The sequence below is a fragment of the Electrophorus electricus genome, chromosome 23 (assembly GCF_013358815.1).
Source record: "Electrophorus electricus isolate fEleEle1 chromosome 23, fEleEle1.pri, whole genome shotgun sequence".
NCBI classification, from domain to species: domain Eukaryota; kingdom Metazoa; phylum Chordata; class Actinopteri; order Gymnotiformes; family Gymnotidae; genus Electrophorus; species Electrophorus electricus.
The window spans coordinates 8,197,153-8,214,652 of record NC_049557.1 but is presented as its reverse complement, the minus strand read 5'-3'; the positions used below and the strand labels follow the sequence as shown (position 1 = coordinate 8,214,652).

Sequence of the window (17,500 nt, the reverse complement as noted above, 5' to 3'; positions counted from 1 at the left end):
TACATATATAATTTAAACATGATGAAATATAGCATGTATGAAGGCAAGATACACAATTTGAACCAAAAATATTTCTTTTTGATATACTTGCAAAATGCTTTTCTGATGTAAACTACACTGCATTCAAGGATTATATTTTTTGTAATCTGCAATGCCTAGGAGACAATGAATATTATTAATACTATTTAATATTCTTATGGATATTTGTATATTATTCTGTAATGAACCACACTTGCAGGCAGCGTTATGATGTGGAGGTTAAGTCACCCCCATGGGTAATGTCCTGAGGAGGTGACTGTCCTCTGGCTGGTGAAATAACTAATAACCTCAGAGAACATCACCACACAAAACCATGCCGCAGAACTAGGACATGGGAACTGGTTTTCTGGAGAGGAGATTTTATTGTTAGCAGAGACAACGATTTGTCTAGCTGTGTAATGAGAACAATGGCACAACACCTCTCAGGCCAGTCTGAGCAGATGGACTGTTGGGGGTGGGGGCAGTTGAGGGAGCCTGAGCGAACAGGATGACCTGATTCTTCTGTGGATGAGTGGCTGGGCGCGTGTTTATTAGCTAGCTGCAGGGTTGCCTGTGACTGGTGCAGATGGGCGCTGGCTGGCAGAGCGGCATTATCAGCCCGGACTCAGGCGCGGTAGCAGGGCCACGCCCCATAACGAGGCCGCGCGCGAGCCGCGCGCTGCTGGCACCGTTCACAGCATTTATCTCTGTCCCTTCATAGGCACGCTGAAAAAACGAACACAGATTCCAGCCGTACCCGGCACAAACACACACACACACGCGCACACACACCTGAACAGCCCTGCAATCGCCGGGCTGGTCACCGGAAAACAAAGAAGGAGGAGCACAGGGCTATAGTTAGCAGCTAGCATCCTCTACAACATCAGGACCGAACACCCCCCGAACACCCCCTCACCCCCCGGCCGAGATCTGGCCCCAGATGTGCATACGACCGGTGACTTCGGCCACACGAACCAGGCAGCCTTACAAGAGAATCTGCTGCGTCACCTACACGCATGAACTTTAAAGGCCACCACTAGCGTGTGAGTTACAGGCTGAGTTATATCTGCCCCAGTGGGGCGCGGTCAAAGCACCCACAGCCGGGGCTTTAAATCAGCCGCCTCAGGGTGGAGGGTTGGCAAGGTATTAGCGTGGTGGATGTTGAAGTCATCCATCTGAGCAGCACTGAGGTGGGGGGGCAGGAGGCATGGGGGGAGGGAGGGAGGAGCCAGGATATGCTGGGCCGGACGGCGGTGTCGGACGAAGGCCTTAGGGGCAATGATGTCATCATCCAAGCTTGTTGTGTGGGGGGAGGGGGAGGGATCGGCCAATGACATCATCAGTGGCCCAGCCGCTGTTCTGCAGACGCGCGCCGAACACGATTGATTTTTGGAACGGTGGGATTTTCACCATTCATCACCCCCCCCACCCACCCCTCCGGCCCCCAACCACCACCCCTCCCCATCGCCCCAACTGTGCTAGTTGTGCTGGGGGGGGGGGGGGGGCCATTTCCGGGGCTGGCAGTCGGCTCTTTTGAGGATGTCTCCAAAGCGATGACCTCCTCGTGCTCAGACACAGAGCCGGATGATGTCATGTCTGCTGGGTGAGGGTGCGTCAGTGCCAGCATCAGCCCACTGCCGTAACCCCTGACCTCCCCCCCTCCCCCCGCCTCTGTTTCCTGCCCAACATGCCGACCGGCACTTCTGCTTGTCAGACAAGGCCAGTGTTTAATCCTCAGGTCAGATTAGCGGTAACCAGTCCCGAGATCGTAAACAAAAACAATGACTTTTGTGCTCAAACCAAATGTTTCACAGTGACCTTTGACCACAAAAATCGAGCTGTTGCGGTCGGTCTTGCCGGCGTCCCGCTCTCCTGGATTCTCACCTTAGCCCCGCCTCTCCTTCTTTCTCTCGTCCCGCAGCCCAAACAGATCGGCGAGGATTTCTGCGGCCTGGTGCTGAACCAGCCACTGGGTGGTCTGCAGGTCATCGAGGGCACGCCGCTCTACGACGAGCGCGCAGACGGCATGGCAGCCGTCGCCGCCTACACGTACGGCGATCACTCTGTGGTGTTCGTGGGGACGCGCACGGGCCACCTCAAAAAGGTAAGCGCGCCCTCTCCCGGGTTCCCCCGCGCCTTTGTAGCGCCCCATGCTCCACCCCCCAAGACTTCACGTGGATGAGCGGGTGTAGCAGGTAAGGAGCAACTGCAGGTGGATGGCGAATGCCATGCGTCATACTCCCCGCTGAGGAGATCAGCTCCGGTAAAGTTAGGGTGTTACGGCGGCTTTGGGTTCTGCGTCAAACCGCCGGCGATCCTAAGACAGTCGCTGGAACGACGTGATGGGATCACTGTGTGTTCGACGGCTGAGCGGGTGGACAGGAGCGCACTAGTGTTGCGGGATTGGGAAAACTGATACTCTTAGAAATCTGGGTGTGTGAGCGCTGTCACAGCTGTGTGAGTGCAAGGCAGAATGTGCCAATGAAACGATAGTGGGGGTAGAATTGCATTTAATCCTATCATAGTACAGCACATGTGCTCCTCTGTAAGGAGATATACCTCTGACTGTAGAGAGCCTCCCCCCTTCATTCCAAGACACACACACACACACACACACACCCACACACACACCCACACACACACCCACACCCACACCCACACACACACACACACAAACACACTGCAAGTAACAATAAAAACCCACAACCTGATGACTAGCCATATATGAGAGCAGTGAACAGCTGGAAACGTTTAAAAGAATAATATGGTCAGTGCAGAGTTTATGAAAATATCTCAGGCAAGTTGCAAACTTCATTTCCTTTGCTCTGCTGCGCTACTGACTGTGTCTCTTTAGTGGCTGTCTGCTCAGGGTTCGTGTTGGAGCTAAGGGAGCAAGCAGTGAACGGGGGCGGGGCATGGGCGGGGCATGGCCGGGGGCGGGGCATGCCCGGGGGCGGGGGTAGAGTGTCTGACTAGAGGGTTGTTTCTCAGTAATAAATGGTTCGGCCTGTGTATATGATAACCTTTGACATAATCATGGGGGTATGTGTCTACGAGGGGGAGAGAGAACAGAAACCCAACCGGTTTTAGAACTTTACTTTATTCCTTCCCTGCCCCCCCACATATCCCATATTAGGTCATCAGTAAAATGATGCATTTCTGCTGGTGTAAGGTTACAGTTCATTGAGAGAATCGCGCATTAAAGAAATTAAATTCGATAAATTCAACGTGAGACACAAGATGCAGAAGAAATCACTAGGAGAAGCTGACTTAGCTGTTCTGCTACAGAAATGATAATTAAAATGAAGTCGGTGTTGAGCTTGGGTGTGTGGGGGTTGAGGCTGAAATATGCCATAGCTCCCTCAGTTCTCTGTCCAAGCATCTAACCGGGGAGGAGAAACGACCTGCCGTCCACGCTGTCTGAGTCTGCCGGCGCGCTCCACAGGGATCCGTCCTGTTTTGTTTTCCAGCGGCATAATTTATATTTATAGAGAGTTTATAGCCATGTTGTCATGTACCTGCGGTGATACAGCCAGCTCTGCTGCAGGTGAGCGCGTGTGCGGCGGGGTGTGGGAGGCTCCGCTATCCGGCCTGGACCCGTGCCACTAAGAACATACTCTGCGCGTGACTTGCCGTGATGGTATTTTTGGAGCTGAGCTCTTCAGCACGTTCCAGGCTGTTTTCGGGGAGGCTGTGATGGGGCCCAGTTAATCCCGCATTACGCTTTATCACAGTTTTTGACTCGGTAATAAGCTAATTATAATGGGCTGCAATTAACACATGCTATCTGAGAGTCTGGGTGCTGAATTCAAATCAAGTGGTCCTAGGTGTTAAAAAAAAAAAAAGCGAGCGGTGAACGAAACATAATTAATCACCATAACCGCAATAGCAAAGCAAAGACGCCCTTGTGATTAAAACGCCCTGCTGCAGTGTGGCGGGAGGCGGGCGCCTGGCTTTCTCCCGCCCAATCGGACAGCTGCGAGCTGGAGCCGGGGCGCGCGCCTGGAGCCCTGATTGGTTCCATACGTGGGCATGGCCTGGTGCAAGGTCATTAATAAGGACCAGAAGCTGTGGCGAATGAGGATAATGACGTTCATCTTGGCATCTGCGATCAATGAGCGCATCGGAATGTGTGTCCCCTTCAGTAGCCTGGTGTGGTCAGACTTAACCATAAGCAGGGCAGGCATCTCGTCTTCCTCGAATGTAAACAAATGGCCCTGATAATAGGCAAAGGATAATACTTTAAAAGTAAACTTACCAACGCTAGAGCGAGCTGAGAGTTGGAGGGCTACCTACTCAGCAGTGGGCCGGGCCGTTCCAGAGCAGGCTGGGTAATTACTTCATATCTCCTCTTGCCATGATGTGTTTGTTTTGGCACGAGAAGAGAGCGCGCAGGCTGCTTTTCTCAAGCCATACGGAAATCACCCGTGATCCCTCAGTGTTTCCTGCCGGTGTTAGAGTTAACAGGACTTAACAGAGGAAAGAGGGAGAGACGGTCTCAGAGAGAGAGAAAGAGAGAGAGAGTCTGAAGAGAGAGAGCGAGAGTATGTGCTGTTGTAGTTATCACAGTCTTTTATCTACAAACACATCATTTTTAGATAAAATCGTGCACTCTATGTGTATTTGGAATTTTGTCTTGTGTGCTCTGTGTGTGTTTGTATGTAGGTTTTAGACTGAGTTGTGTGCTCTGTGTGTTTCTGCGCTACACTGCAGTTTTATACTTCTGATCATATCATAAGTTGATATTGTTGTTGTTCAGGCAGACCGTGTGTGGTCGACATCCATGCAGTGCAAAGACCATTCCACCCATTTTCCGCATTCATTTTCAGAGAGCGCTGATCTTCCTTCATCTGCACGGGGGCAGTACCAGCTCACATCTCGCACGCGTCTGTTTTGCTTTCGCGCCCCGGGTCCAGTCTGTCCTCAGCCCCGTGATTTTCCTCCCACTCCCGAGTCTCATGAATCAAAGGAAGAGCCATCAAATCGGTCCGCACTCTTAAGCCAGGCCCTGACCCCTCCCCCGCACAAACAGGCAGGCGCTGGAGGACTGCCAGCCTCCCTCAGCGGCGCAGACGCAGGTGGAAGCTAGCGAAACCTACATGAGCCCACCTGCTGCACCCTCTCACCTCTGCTGCTTGTGTTTGGGAATACCACCACTCCCAACTTCTGACCCCCCCCCCCCCCCTTTGGCAGGGCCATTTTCGCCCCGAATGTAAAGCCAGATGAAAATAACTAAGAGTCACGTTCAGCCCGCCGTTGAGCCGGCGCACCGTCCTCTACACAGGCGTGCTACATCCACGCTAATCTGACCGCTGGGAAATAAACCCAAGGTTGTCAGGGCCATTTATGGGAGGCAGCAGCATCAGAGACTGCGTTCACGAAAGCATGCATGCGGCTGTGTGTCTGTGGGCATGCGTGTGTGTCCTTTCCACATGTGCGCACGCACGTACTGGTTTCAAATGTCTCTATATCACAATGGCGTGCGTACGGATGGACGTATGTGGGCGCACTAGAATCCTTAATAAGGTCTTTTTATATCGCTCTAATGTACAGGCTGTTTTGCAGCTAAAAGGGTCTCAAGGTGGTGACGGTATATCACCGACGTAAAGCAGTTATACTGAGTCGACCTCCGAACCACCTCAGCCTTCTCCTGCTTGGGAGCCATGGGAGGAAGATATTGTGGATTTAAAAAAAAAAGAGAGACATATCGCATTACACATGACAGCATTATCGTGTTTATGTTTCATAAAGATAAATACTCCAGCCTGCGAGTTCTCATGTGCTGATCTGCTGTAGTGGTGAACTTCTTAAACAACAATAAGAACAACAACAAAAACAACAACAACAAACACGTGATTGAAAAGAGCAGATTAGATCTCATTTGGAGTAACTTTCCCTCCTTGATGGACAATAATAACCTCCTAGGCCTCAGAGCTCGACGACTGACCGCGGTGCTGTTCCCAGCAGGTTTCATGGTGGTTAAAGTTCAGCGGATCTCCATAAAAGCGCGACACGCGACCTGTCCCGCGTTCGCCAGAGTCACGACCGCGTCCGGACGGCCGGCTCATGCTCGGTTATGTCTTGGTCTTAAGTGGCCGGCACGCCTGTCCAATGAGCATACTAAAGCAGGGCATTTACAATCCATTTCATCAGGATGCGCTGAAGGGATATTTATTGTCTTGCTTCAGCATTGACTTGTCTTCTGTCCCCTCTGGGTCTCCGTCCGTGATGGATCATACTGCTCTCCTCCTTCTCTCCCTACACGTGGCCCTGTATCTGCCCACCATGTTCCCGCCGGTTCTCACCTTATTCAGATCGACACGTGATTGGGTGGCAAATGGAGCTAATTTGGCGGTATAAATCAAGAGAGCAGGGCAGGTGTGGCCATGGCAACAGCCCACACGGCTGATTTATGAGCCACTTCGGCCCTTTGCCACGTTTGATCGGCGCTAAATCCGTTTGCCGTAAATCGCCTGTCACGGTACGAGCCAGAGAGGCGCGTAGCGTGTGTGGGTGTGTGTGTGTGTGTGTGTGCGCGCGCGTGTGTGTGTGAGTCGCTCTCCGCATGCTACATGGAGAAGACAGGAAGGAATTCCTTACTTTCATCCTCTCGGAATTCGCTCCCACTTCCTCTCACAGATCTCCTGCCATATCAAGAAAGTCTTGACTGCGTATCAGTTGTTGTTGCTGTCTATCGGGTCCTGATATTTCCGCCTGCGGTCAGACAAAGACCAACAACAAACAAAAACCAATCAGACCATTTTGGTCAAATCAGTCAAATCTGGTCAGTTTGTTGTCACATTTGCACCAATGTTGGCAAAACTGATATATCTGGATTAAGTGTCACTGATCACTGTAAAACAGAACCCACCTAAATTCATTTGTTTTGGTATCGGTCTGCTGACTGCATTAAATTGCAGCCTTTCGGTGTCACGTTGTAAAGAGCAGTATTAAGAAGCAATATATTGTGTGCTCCTGTCTCTGTGAGTAGTGACAGTTCTTTATTTGGCCACTGAATTCTACCTTGTGTGTCTACCTTGTGTGTGCGTAAGTGTGGGCACACTCACGGGAAATGTGTGTGTGTGTGTGTGTGTGTGTGTGTGTGTGTGTGTTGGGTCTCCTTTCTCCAGTGGATCACTGATTTGCAGTGACAGCTAGATCAGAGCCGGCAGGTGTGAGATCAGACTGGCTAACCTCTCCCGCACAATTCTGCATGCACCGTTTGAGCTTTAAACTGTAGCTCCGTGCAGCCTCATCGATCTCCAACCTTTCGCCTTGTTAAAAATGTCATTGAAATGTCATTGGATTTAATAGAAACTCTTTCCCTTTTTGACATTTCAGGCCCTTCTGCCACCAGAGACCAATAAAGCTTATTAAAGCTCTTAAACAGGCAGCGATGTGCCATCCGGGCCTTTGTGGGTCCTCGTGCCACTGGCTGTGATATTCAGCCGCTGCCCAAGGTCTTGATTAGTCTGAGTGAAAGATTACGGTGGGAGATAAACTCTGTGAATCTCTGAGAGCAGGCCGAACTTGGCGTGAGACATCAGAGGAGATGAGCAGTTTGGAATCAAATGTTTGGCATCCACTAAAATGTCACCTTTCTGATCCCTGCAGTGATGGCTAGCAGAGTCAGCTCAACTGAAACCATACTGGTCCACTGGAAGAGAGCGTGCCTGGCCCAGTCTCCCATACTGGTCCACTGGAACAGAGCGTTCCTGGTCCAGTCTCCCATACTGGTCCACTGGAACAAAGCGTGCCTGGCCCAGTCTCCCATACTGGTCCACTGGAACAAAACGTGCCTGGTCCAGTCTCCCATACTGGTCCACTGGAACAAAGCGTGCCTGGCCCAGTCTCCCATACTGGTCCACTGGAACAAAGCGTGCCTGGCCCAGCCTCCCATACTGGTCCACTGGAACAGAGTGTGCCTGGCCCAGCCTCTCCCCTGCTTAGGAAAGATTTATACTTTCTCACAAGAAAGAAAACATTGCCATCGCATCCATGTTACACTTGTCTTAGGTATATTATGTCAACTTCCGCTGTGCACTCTAAATCCTCTTCTCTTTGATCTGTTTGTTATGCCTGTGGAGCACAGAAGGCCGCTGCAGGAGAGCGAAGCCACGCCTGCCGTGTGGGAGCCATATCCTGTGGAGGGCGTAGCGAATGAGCTGAGAGGGCGGGCTACAGATGTGGGCGTCCCCGGTCACCGGCCACGCCCCGGCCAGCGCAGTCAGCCGCCGCCCCGACAAAGATGCTGGGGAGGTGTCCCTGACAGAGGGGGTGTGGTCAGAGAGGAGGTGTGGTCAGAGAGGAGGTGACCACGCCCCCTCTGTCAGGGACTGTGCCTCGGGGCTGGCAAAAGAAGAAGCCGATAGTAATGGATGACTTTCACCTCTGTGGGCTCCATAGAAGGGAGACATGGCTGCCTCTGTAGACGGGAGGCGTGACTGCCTCTGTAGAGGGGAGACGTCTGTAGAGCAGAGACGTGACTGCCTCTGTAGAGGGGAGATGTGACTGCCTCTGTAGAGAGGAGACATGGCTGCCTCTGTAGACGGGAGGCGTGACTGCCTCTCTAGAGCGGAGACGTCTGTAGAGGGGAGACGTGATTGCCTCTGTAGAGGGAAGAGGTGACTGCCTCTGTAGAGGGGAGACGTGATTGCCTCTGTGGAGGGGAGAGATGGCTGCCTCTGTAGAGGGGAGACGTGATTGCCTCTGTAGAGGGGAGACGTCTGTAGAGGGGAGACATGATTGCCTCTGTAGAGGGGAGACGTCTGTAGAGGGGAGACGTGATTGCCTCTGTAGAGGGAAGACGTAGCTGCCTCTGTAGAGGGGATACATGGCTGCCTCTGTAGACGGGAGGCGTGACTGCCTCTCTAGAGGGGAGACGTCTGTAGAGGGGAGACATGATTGCCTCTGTAGAGGGAAGAGGTGACTGCCTCTGTAGAGGGGAGACGTGACTGCCTCTGTAGAGGAAAGAGGTGACTGCCTCTGTAGAGGGGAGACGTGACTGCCTCTGTAGAGGGGAGGTTTAACTGCCTCTCCCTCACACGTGCCTCTGGCCTCCATTTTCCAACTCTCCCACCTAAAGTTTGACAGGAAATCGTGTTTTTTTTTAATGTTTTTTTTCTTTTGCCTCTCTTCCACCAGCAGTGGTGCCCGTGGCCGCCCGACGTACTTTATCATTCAGTTCCCATCCCACCGTTTCTCCAATTTCGGCGTGGACTAACCTTGGCAGCGGCGCTAACCTTAGAGCCGCGCTCGGAAAACGAGCCATTAGATTGCGCATTAGGATGCGTTGGCCCGGTCTCTCTGCCACAGTCGCGCGCCGTGCCCAGCCTGCGGATCTTAGAACGCCTAATAAACTCCACGTTAAGTGACCGTGGGGATGGACGTGCATCTTCAATGGCACACGCGGCAGCAAAGACGAGCAAGAGGAAGGCAGAGAGGACGAGCACTGCCCACATTTTCAAAAATCAAAGGGGGGGGGGGGGTGTGCGGGGCGAGAGAGAAAAGGGAGAAAAAAAGGAGAGAAAGACGAGAGGATTCCAGTCAATGAAGGGGGCTTTTCACGAGCACAGTGCTCAGTTGTTATGATGGGTCTATCACGCACCGCCATCGCTGTTTTTATAATGGAGTTTCTGCTGCAGTGCGTGCACGCGTTTTGGACGTCGGCTGGCCGCAGCAGACAAACGTACTAGACGGCGCCTTGCTCAACGAGCACTCTGTCTTGGCAAATTGCTAAATTGAGGGGCTCTCCGTGAATCCTTCCGCCTGGCACGCCACTGTCACATGTCCCAATTAGGGATCAGTTATTATCCCTAATTGGTTATTATTTAAGGTCCTCACAAAAGAGCCGTGTGTCCACACTTCCTGGAAGATTTGGGTGGTGGGCGTGGGGTTTGGTACAGAGAGAGCGCGCTGCTACCACGGCCCGCACCGCTGAGCATCGCTTGGCAACACCGAGTGCAGCGGGCTCAACGGTAGCCTGTAACAGAGTCTGCTTGTGTTTGGGACACAGGCAGATGTTACTTCTGGGATGTGGAGAGATGTTTACTTAACATTGGGGATGTGAAGTAAACAATCTTGCAGGGGAAAAAAAGGTCAGCTCCGTGCTGAGCCGGGCGGGTTTGTTTATGGGTTTCCATGTACAATTAACATGTGATTGTTGTATTCTTGGATTAGATAAAGTTCATTGTGCTTTGTTTTCAGGCCTTGTCACACATGCTTTATAAATGTGATATAAATGTGAAACTTAAAACTTTAACTTTCAAGTTCATTCGCACACCGGAAATTGAACAGCTTAGTTCACACACACACACACACACACACACACACACACACACACACACACACACACACACACACACATACGCACACGCACACCCACACACACATACGCACATGCACACCCACACACACATACACATACACGCACACACACACACACGCACACACACATACACACGCACACACACACACGCACACACACATACACACACACACACATACACACGCACACACACACATACACACGCACACACACACACATATGCACACACGCACACACATACACACACACATACACACACACACATACACACACACACACACACACACACACACACACACACACACACACACACACACACACACTCTCTCTCTCTCTTTCTCTTTGCTGTGTTATCCTGTCGACAAAGCGCAAAGCAACACCCTGAACACGGCAGCATTTAACACAGACATGAATGAGCGAACAAGCAAACAAACAAAAAACCCTAAAGGTCGGAGAGCATGCCGCTGCGTTGCTTTTGCCGGTTTGACAGAGCACATGCGGGACTCCTCTCGTGACGGCTGCTGTGGGATCTGGGCGTGCAGGACCGGGACTTGGCCGCTCGCACGCTTTCGGCCTCGCCGCGTTGATGGGAGCTTCCACGCCTGTCAGGCATCCAGGAATGGCAGACGAGCTGCTGCCAGTGTTTAGATATGGATATGGTTTGTCCAAGGTAATTAGCTTTGGCTAACTCAGGGGATCAAGTCAGAGGCAGTAAAATCACTGGAAGAGACAGATGGCGGAAAGCCGTGTTGCTCCTCTCCGTTCTCCATCCAGTCCTACCCCATCCCGCTCGACAACAGCCGCCATCAGTTGCATATCAAGCCACCCTGATGCAGATTACCCATCCGAGTGGGACGCGTCTGCCTAAATCCATAGCCACGAATGCGGGATGGTGCACTGTGTGGGATTTTACAGGTTTTGTTTGTGATGAAGACCCCCTACCACCACACGCACACGACACACGCGCTCACGCACCCCCGCCCCTGTATTCAATACATATTAATGAAAATTGTGAAATTGGTTTGCTGGTAATATTCCATTCTCTTCCCTTTCTGTGGGATTTTCAGCCTTGAAATGCATTGGACACAGTTGCAGCCAGAGCAAAGCTAACCAGATTTGAGGGAACCAGCGAAATGAGGCCATGCCTCAGATTTCCTGTTCCTTAGCAAAGTGTTTAATATCATATAATGCACTGCACTGCAAAAGGAGGGGAGGTAAGAAAGGGATAACAAAGCAAAACCACAAAACACCAACAGATCGCGTCCAGCCCTGTTTCATCTCAGGGGAGGGAGAGAAGCCTGTGACACTCCTCCATTTTGTCGACAGAGGAAAGAAGAGAGACAGAGAGAGAAACAGCAGGCAGAGCACAACTTGTTGAGAGACGGACAGGGAGACAGCGTTTGTGTGTGTGTGTGTGTGTGAGAGAGAGAGAGAGTGAGTGGAGAACAGAAAGAGAGCACTGCTCTGTGTCAGCCTGTCCTCATGTTTGATGTGAGTGCTGAAGGATTGTGGGATTCATATCGGAGGACTACAGGGGCAAGGGGTGAGAGAGGATTTTTTTTTTTTCACACAGGCTGTTTGGAGCCAGGCACCTGGAACTGGGTCATTCTTCCAGAAATAATCTGGTGGGGGGGGGGAGGAGACAGTGAGTGAAAGAGGGAGAGTGAGATTTGCTCCTTGCTCCCACCAGAAAGGCCAGCCTCACAAACCTTCGCTATTCCTCACAAGACTGAGCTTGCTCAAGCGTGCCCTCCCTTGCCTGTCTGCGTAGTATCTGCTTAAGTTACACTCTATCAGTGCAACTGACAGACCTTACTTGATCTTTCACAAGTGCTGATCCAATAGCTCAGGTGATGTGGAAGAGTTTTCTCTCTGGATCAGGTTCTGGAGTGCTGACACAGGACGCTTTCTTTTCAGAGCTGGGACTGACAAGGCTGGTAAAGTCACCCTCAATATTTTGAGCCTTTGACTCATAACCACAGCTAGTATGATAGAACCCCACGCTCTGTCACCACATCCACAGAGTGTGTGTGTGTGTGAGTGTGTGTGTGTGTGTGTGTGTGTGTGTGTGTGTGTGTGCGCGTGTGTGTGTGAGTGTGTGTGTGCGCATGTATGTGTGTGTGTGTGTGTGTGTGTGTGTGTATGTGTGTGTGTGTGTGTGTGTGGACAATGCCTCAACTCTCCACCCACTTTGTTTTCTTTAAATAAAAATGGGAAACTCTCAAATCCCAGCCTTGGCCATGTTCCTCTTCCCTCAGTCCAGTCCCAGTTTGGATTTGAGAATGTTCTGGACTTGGAAAGACAGACAAAGAGACCCATCTCTACTCCAAATACTCAGCGTCGGTGATCGTCCCCTTTTGACGATTTTCAAAGAGATTCGCGGTGGAAAATGACTCCGTCATGCGGCGGCATGTTAATAAGGCTTGCGAGCACTGCGGCATGCGCTATGCTAATTCCCCGACTCCACACCATTGTGTCTGTATATTGTTGGGGGGGGGGGACAAAGAGCTCATCTCAGTAGAGCACAATGAGTGCGAATGACAGTGCGGACAAAGGCCATGTTCTCCCCGCGACGGCGCTAACATCGGCCGCGCTAACGGCGATGGTGCGCTACGCCAGACTCTTTCAGCTTTCAGGCGCTGTCTCACCTGTGCAACCCTCTGGAGGACGTCACATGACCTCGAGGCTCACGTTGAGCGAACCCTTCTGCACCCCAAACCCAAAGACCTGCTGCTGGTCCTTTTATCAGGACCATAAAAGCTTTTTGTTTGCATGCGCAAGTTTTGTAAGCCATTCAGGTTGAGCTGATTGCAATGCTATCTGATGCTATTTTGATTGGAGGACAGGATATCATTGAGAGCACATATGAAAGGTCTTTATCTGTGCTGAGTTGAGAATTGAAATGGAATAATTCAGCTGAAACACACACACACACACACACACACACACTCCAGATGCTAGCATTCTCATCTCGCCATGCCAGCTGTGGGGGGGGGGGGGGGGGGGGGGGGCGGAGTCTTGTGCCCGCATTCAAATCCACGTTGAGTGACAGTGGCTTCCTTCCCCCCGAAAGATAATTAATTGCTCTCGTAACTGTTCCCGCCGTCTCTCTTCCATTTTCCTAGCCGCTTAGCGTTCCCTGCATCGGGAAGTGACGGATGCTATTGTCTGCCTGGAAGGGTTGGAAAATGAACCGCTCCCGTTTCCCAATAGCTCGGGCCTGGATGGCAGGAAGTGACAGATGATTAGACAGGAGCACGGTCCCATGGGCCTGCCCTTAACAATGCCTGCCTAGTCTCCCCAGAGGCTCCGCACGGAGGGGGAGTTTAGGGGGAGCCGAGGAGCTGCCATCCTGGGATTTAAAGCACCTGGTCAGGTCGGAAAGCCCCACATGCGCCGCTTGGACATTTACATTACGTGTGCACGTGGGCGTGCGCGTGTAACATTTTTCTCTCCCTTGGACTTCATTCAAACTTTAAATGACTTTCTCAGAGTTGCCAGAGTCATTTGTGGGTCCTCAGTCAGGTGTGTGTGTGTGTGTGTGTGTGTGAATAATTGCGTCAAAAACATGCTGCAGCCTCCTCTGCTCTGGACGGGACCCTTTGTCTGACACCACACCCACTCCCCTGCTGCCTGCCCGCTGACCGGCCCTGGCGTGGCCCGTGTACCTTCTTGTGTGTGCGGTCTGCTCTCCGAGGCTGAGCCGACTCAGTCCTGCATGACCTCAGCCCTGTATTTGCCCTCCTCCTAATCATCTATTTACTCACGCGCCAGCCGCCGCCCCGCACCACTGCCCAGGTTATTTTTATCCCACCCTGCCGCTGTTCAAACGCGGAGCGTGACCTTGGGCTGTTAACTGCCACACGGAACGGTGTCCCTGGCCCGTCTGGCCCATGCCGGAGCATTCTGCTCACGGTCTACTGATATCCGAACAAACGCCTCTATCCCAGCTGCGGACGACGGGCTGTATCGTCTCCGTTAAATGGAGGTGGATCTAGTTCAGCTTTAGGCTCTGTTGGATAATTGAACGCTGGTGATGTCAGTGCGTGCGCTACCAGGGTGATCTGCTGGCCGTGAGTGGCTCTCTCAGCCCTCTACTGTTTAGCACCACCAGGGGACTTCATCAGGCCTGACTGACTGGCACTCATGGAAAGTGCATTCTGCAGCCCTGCTCCCCTAGCAGGAAACCCATCAAGCCACCAAGAGGCCCTCACTGACTGCTTGTGTTTCTCTGCACCCCCCCTCCTTCATACACCTACACACACACACACACACACACACACACACACACACACACACGTGCGCGCGCATGCACTTACAGAACGGCCACCATTTGTGTCGCCAACTAATGCGTTAGATATTCATAGCCTTCTTCTACATCATCTATCTATGATGATGTGTTTGATATGCCTCATCCTGCTCATTCCTTTTCAACATGACACAAATGTATCTTGATGGATCTGAGAAAACCCTATTACCATTAAACCAGGTCCAGGATAAATAATCATTACATTAGTGACATTTTCAATCAGCCATATCTTGTGTGTGTGTGTGTGTGTGTGGGGTGGGTGAAGGCAAAAGGAAAGAAACATTTGAATTTTTAAATCTGTACTGTTTGACTGAGTGTGTGGCTTCTCCGTGGGCTGTTCTGTGGGCCCGAGACAGTCTTCATGCTTGGAGATGCAGGGGTAGGGGATGTGTGCGGCATGGCTGCAGAAGGTGTTAACAGTGCTGGATATTTGCTTTACCTCGTCATCGCAGCTCAGAAATGTTTGGCTAGTCCCACACAAGTGCCTGTTTGCTTCCAGGGGCCTTTTTGGGCAGCCCATAGTTCTCTGTTGCAAACTGTGGACACAGTAAAAAAGAGAGCGAGAGAGAGAGAGAGAGAGAGAGAGAGAGAGAGAAAGAAGTGGAGAATGAGGGAGGGAAGAGGGAAAACGAGAGAAAACATGCACGCGTGCGGACGAGCTCGGAAGAAAGAGCGTCTGCTTTCCTTCACTCTGTGTTTTCAAATGAGGGTTTGAGATGGATCCCAAATTAAATGTTCTGCTAACCTAAACAACCTTATCACTGGAATGTGTAAGACAAAAACATTTGTACGCCTTTGTAAGAAGGGAAGAAAGAGTGATATCATGTAACCGCATTTGTTCGGAATGTAGGTGACAGTCTCTTCCCCCTGTAGGCCGTGTTTTGATTAGCGTTCTGTGTAGATATCAGTGCTGTACTCATAGTGCATCCAGAGTGCATCACACTAGACACGAAATTCCATCAGACCTCATATTTACACTGCTCGTGCAAGTCCCACAGATCTCAGAGAGAACCGGGGAATTATTTTTAAAATGATTCTCTTTTTTTTTTGTCTCTTTGATATTTGGACACGCGAGACACCTCCCTGTTCCCTGTCATTAGCGGCCATGCCGATTCTCCACGTGTCCCACGACCGCCGGCCTGCGGTGGGATAGTCTTACCGCAGGGGTGCTGTCCAGAGCCCCTCTGCCCCCTGCCCCCGCCCTTCCTCCCGGGCCTTGATGAAGTGCTGAAGTCAGAGCTGGGGGTCTGGAAACCACATTGACCCCCCGCGAAAGGCCGGGTCAGCGGCGCAGGGATGAAAGCAGCTAATGAAAATGGGACAGAAATGTCAAAGGAATATTAAACGTCCCAGTGAGCCACCAAGCCACCCCCGCTCCAAAAAGAAGGGAGGAAGGAGCAAACGAGTAAAAAGGAGCGAGTGAGACGGAAAAGCGAGAAGTGTCATTTGGAGTCATATCAGTCCGGGTCATCTCCTTGGCGCTCTCGTGAGAGGCGGTACACCTGTGCACAACTCTTTTTCAAATTGCGCTTTCATTTTAACTTTGGGTTGCCGCCAAGTACTAGAATTGAAATCAGCGAGCGATGCCACTGCGTGGAGAGTGTTTCGCCGTCGTACTCTCTGAACAGCAGTATCAGCACTGTCACATTTCCTCTGGAAGAAGCTGCCTTCTCAATTAGCTCCTGACTCCCTTTCTGCGAACGAGGTGCCTAGCTGCTAGCATACAAAAACCCATTCAGCCTATTGTTAAAAACCCCGGAATCAAACGCGCTGCTTCTAACCGCCTGCATAGACGTTTAAGCGTGTATTTTTCCCCTCTCGCCTTCTGATTAAAATGCATATGCACTGTTTGGTCAGTACATTTGAAAGTGACTACACTTTAACACGGTATAAATGTGTGTCTCCCCTCCCCATCTTTTGTTTTCAAATTTTGTGTCTTCATTCATCACACAGGAGGCAGTATATCCTGGGCCAATTATGGGAGACAGGCTTGAAAATATCTTAATCAATCGTATCGATTCGCAGAGTTTTCTTCCCCCTTTCAGCTCCGAGGAAATATAGGCCGCCAAGCGGCTCAGACAGAAATCATACAGAGAATCTGCCAATACCTTTGCTTTGCTTTGCTGCTGGAGCTATGTGTGTGGTGAGTAAATAATAAACATTGCGGCACTAGTAAATCGCTTTCAGGTTTCGCACTGTACGACGGCAGTTTAAAGCCAGAATGGTGTAGCTAGTTCTCAGGGGCAGGAAATCGGATATGGGAAACCTGTGCCTGTGAAGTAAATCAATTATTATTCGGTTGCCAAGGATACGGAGAAAAACGCAAATCTGTCATTCTCCCCAGAGTGTCTCTTGTATTCATTCATTTCACCATGTTCCTCTTTTCACAGTCTCTTTCCCTCTATCTCTTCTTCTCTCTCACTCTGAGTCACTATCCTTCACTCCTTATGCACAGACGTTTTAAGAACTTTCCTGGTGATGGTATTTGTGTTTTTAAAGGTTGCAGACCCAGTGGAGAGGGATTAGGCCGTAAAGCCTGGGAGTGTCTTGGGCTTTTGCTGCCTCTTGCTGGTGTGCCTGCATGGGCTTGACCCTGGGCAGCATCTCCTGGGCCCCCCTCTTTCAAATGAAACCAAAAACAGGAGTGTTTAGACATACGCTGAATTATTGAAAGCGTATGTCTGAGGGTGTTTTCTTACGTGCTTCTGTTTTTTTCTGATATGCTGTGAATTTAAACAAATTACATTCCCTCTGTTTGCATTAGAAGAAGCTGAGTGCGATCAAGGACCTTTCAGAACATTTCTCAGTACTCGTACCCATTATACTATTAACCCATTCATTGATAC

The 17,500-nt window shown here is 51.0% G+C and overlaps 1 protein-coding gene across 3 annotated transcripts in view; it reads left to right on the top strand.

Annotated features, from left to right (window-relative positions):
• The window catches only part of plxna3 (plexin A3), a 103,917-nt gene that overhangs the window by 9,729 nt on the left and 76,688 nt on the right, over positions 1-17,500 (top strand). For all 3 annotated transcript variants that reach the window (XM_035521821.1, XM_035521822.1, XM_035521823.1), the window contains exon 3: positions 1,940-2,122. In XM_035521821.1, coding sequence (XP_035377714.1) covers positions 1,940-2,122 — 183 coding nt within the window. The remainder of the gene's footprint in view (positions 1-1,939; positions 2,123-17,500) is intronic.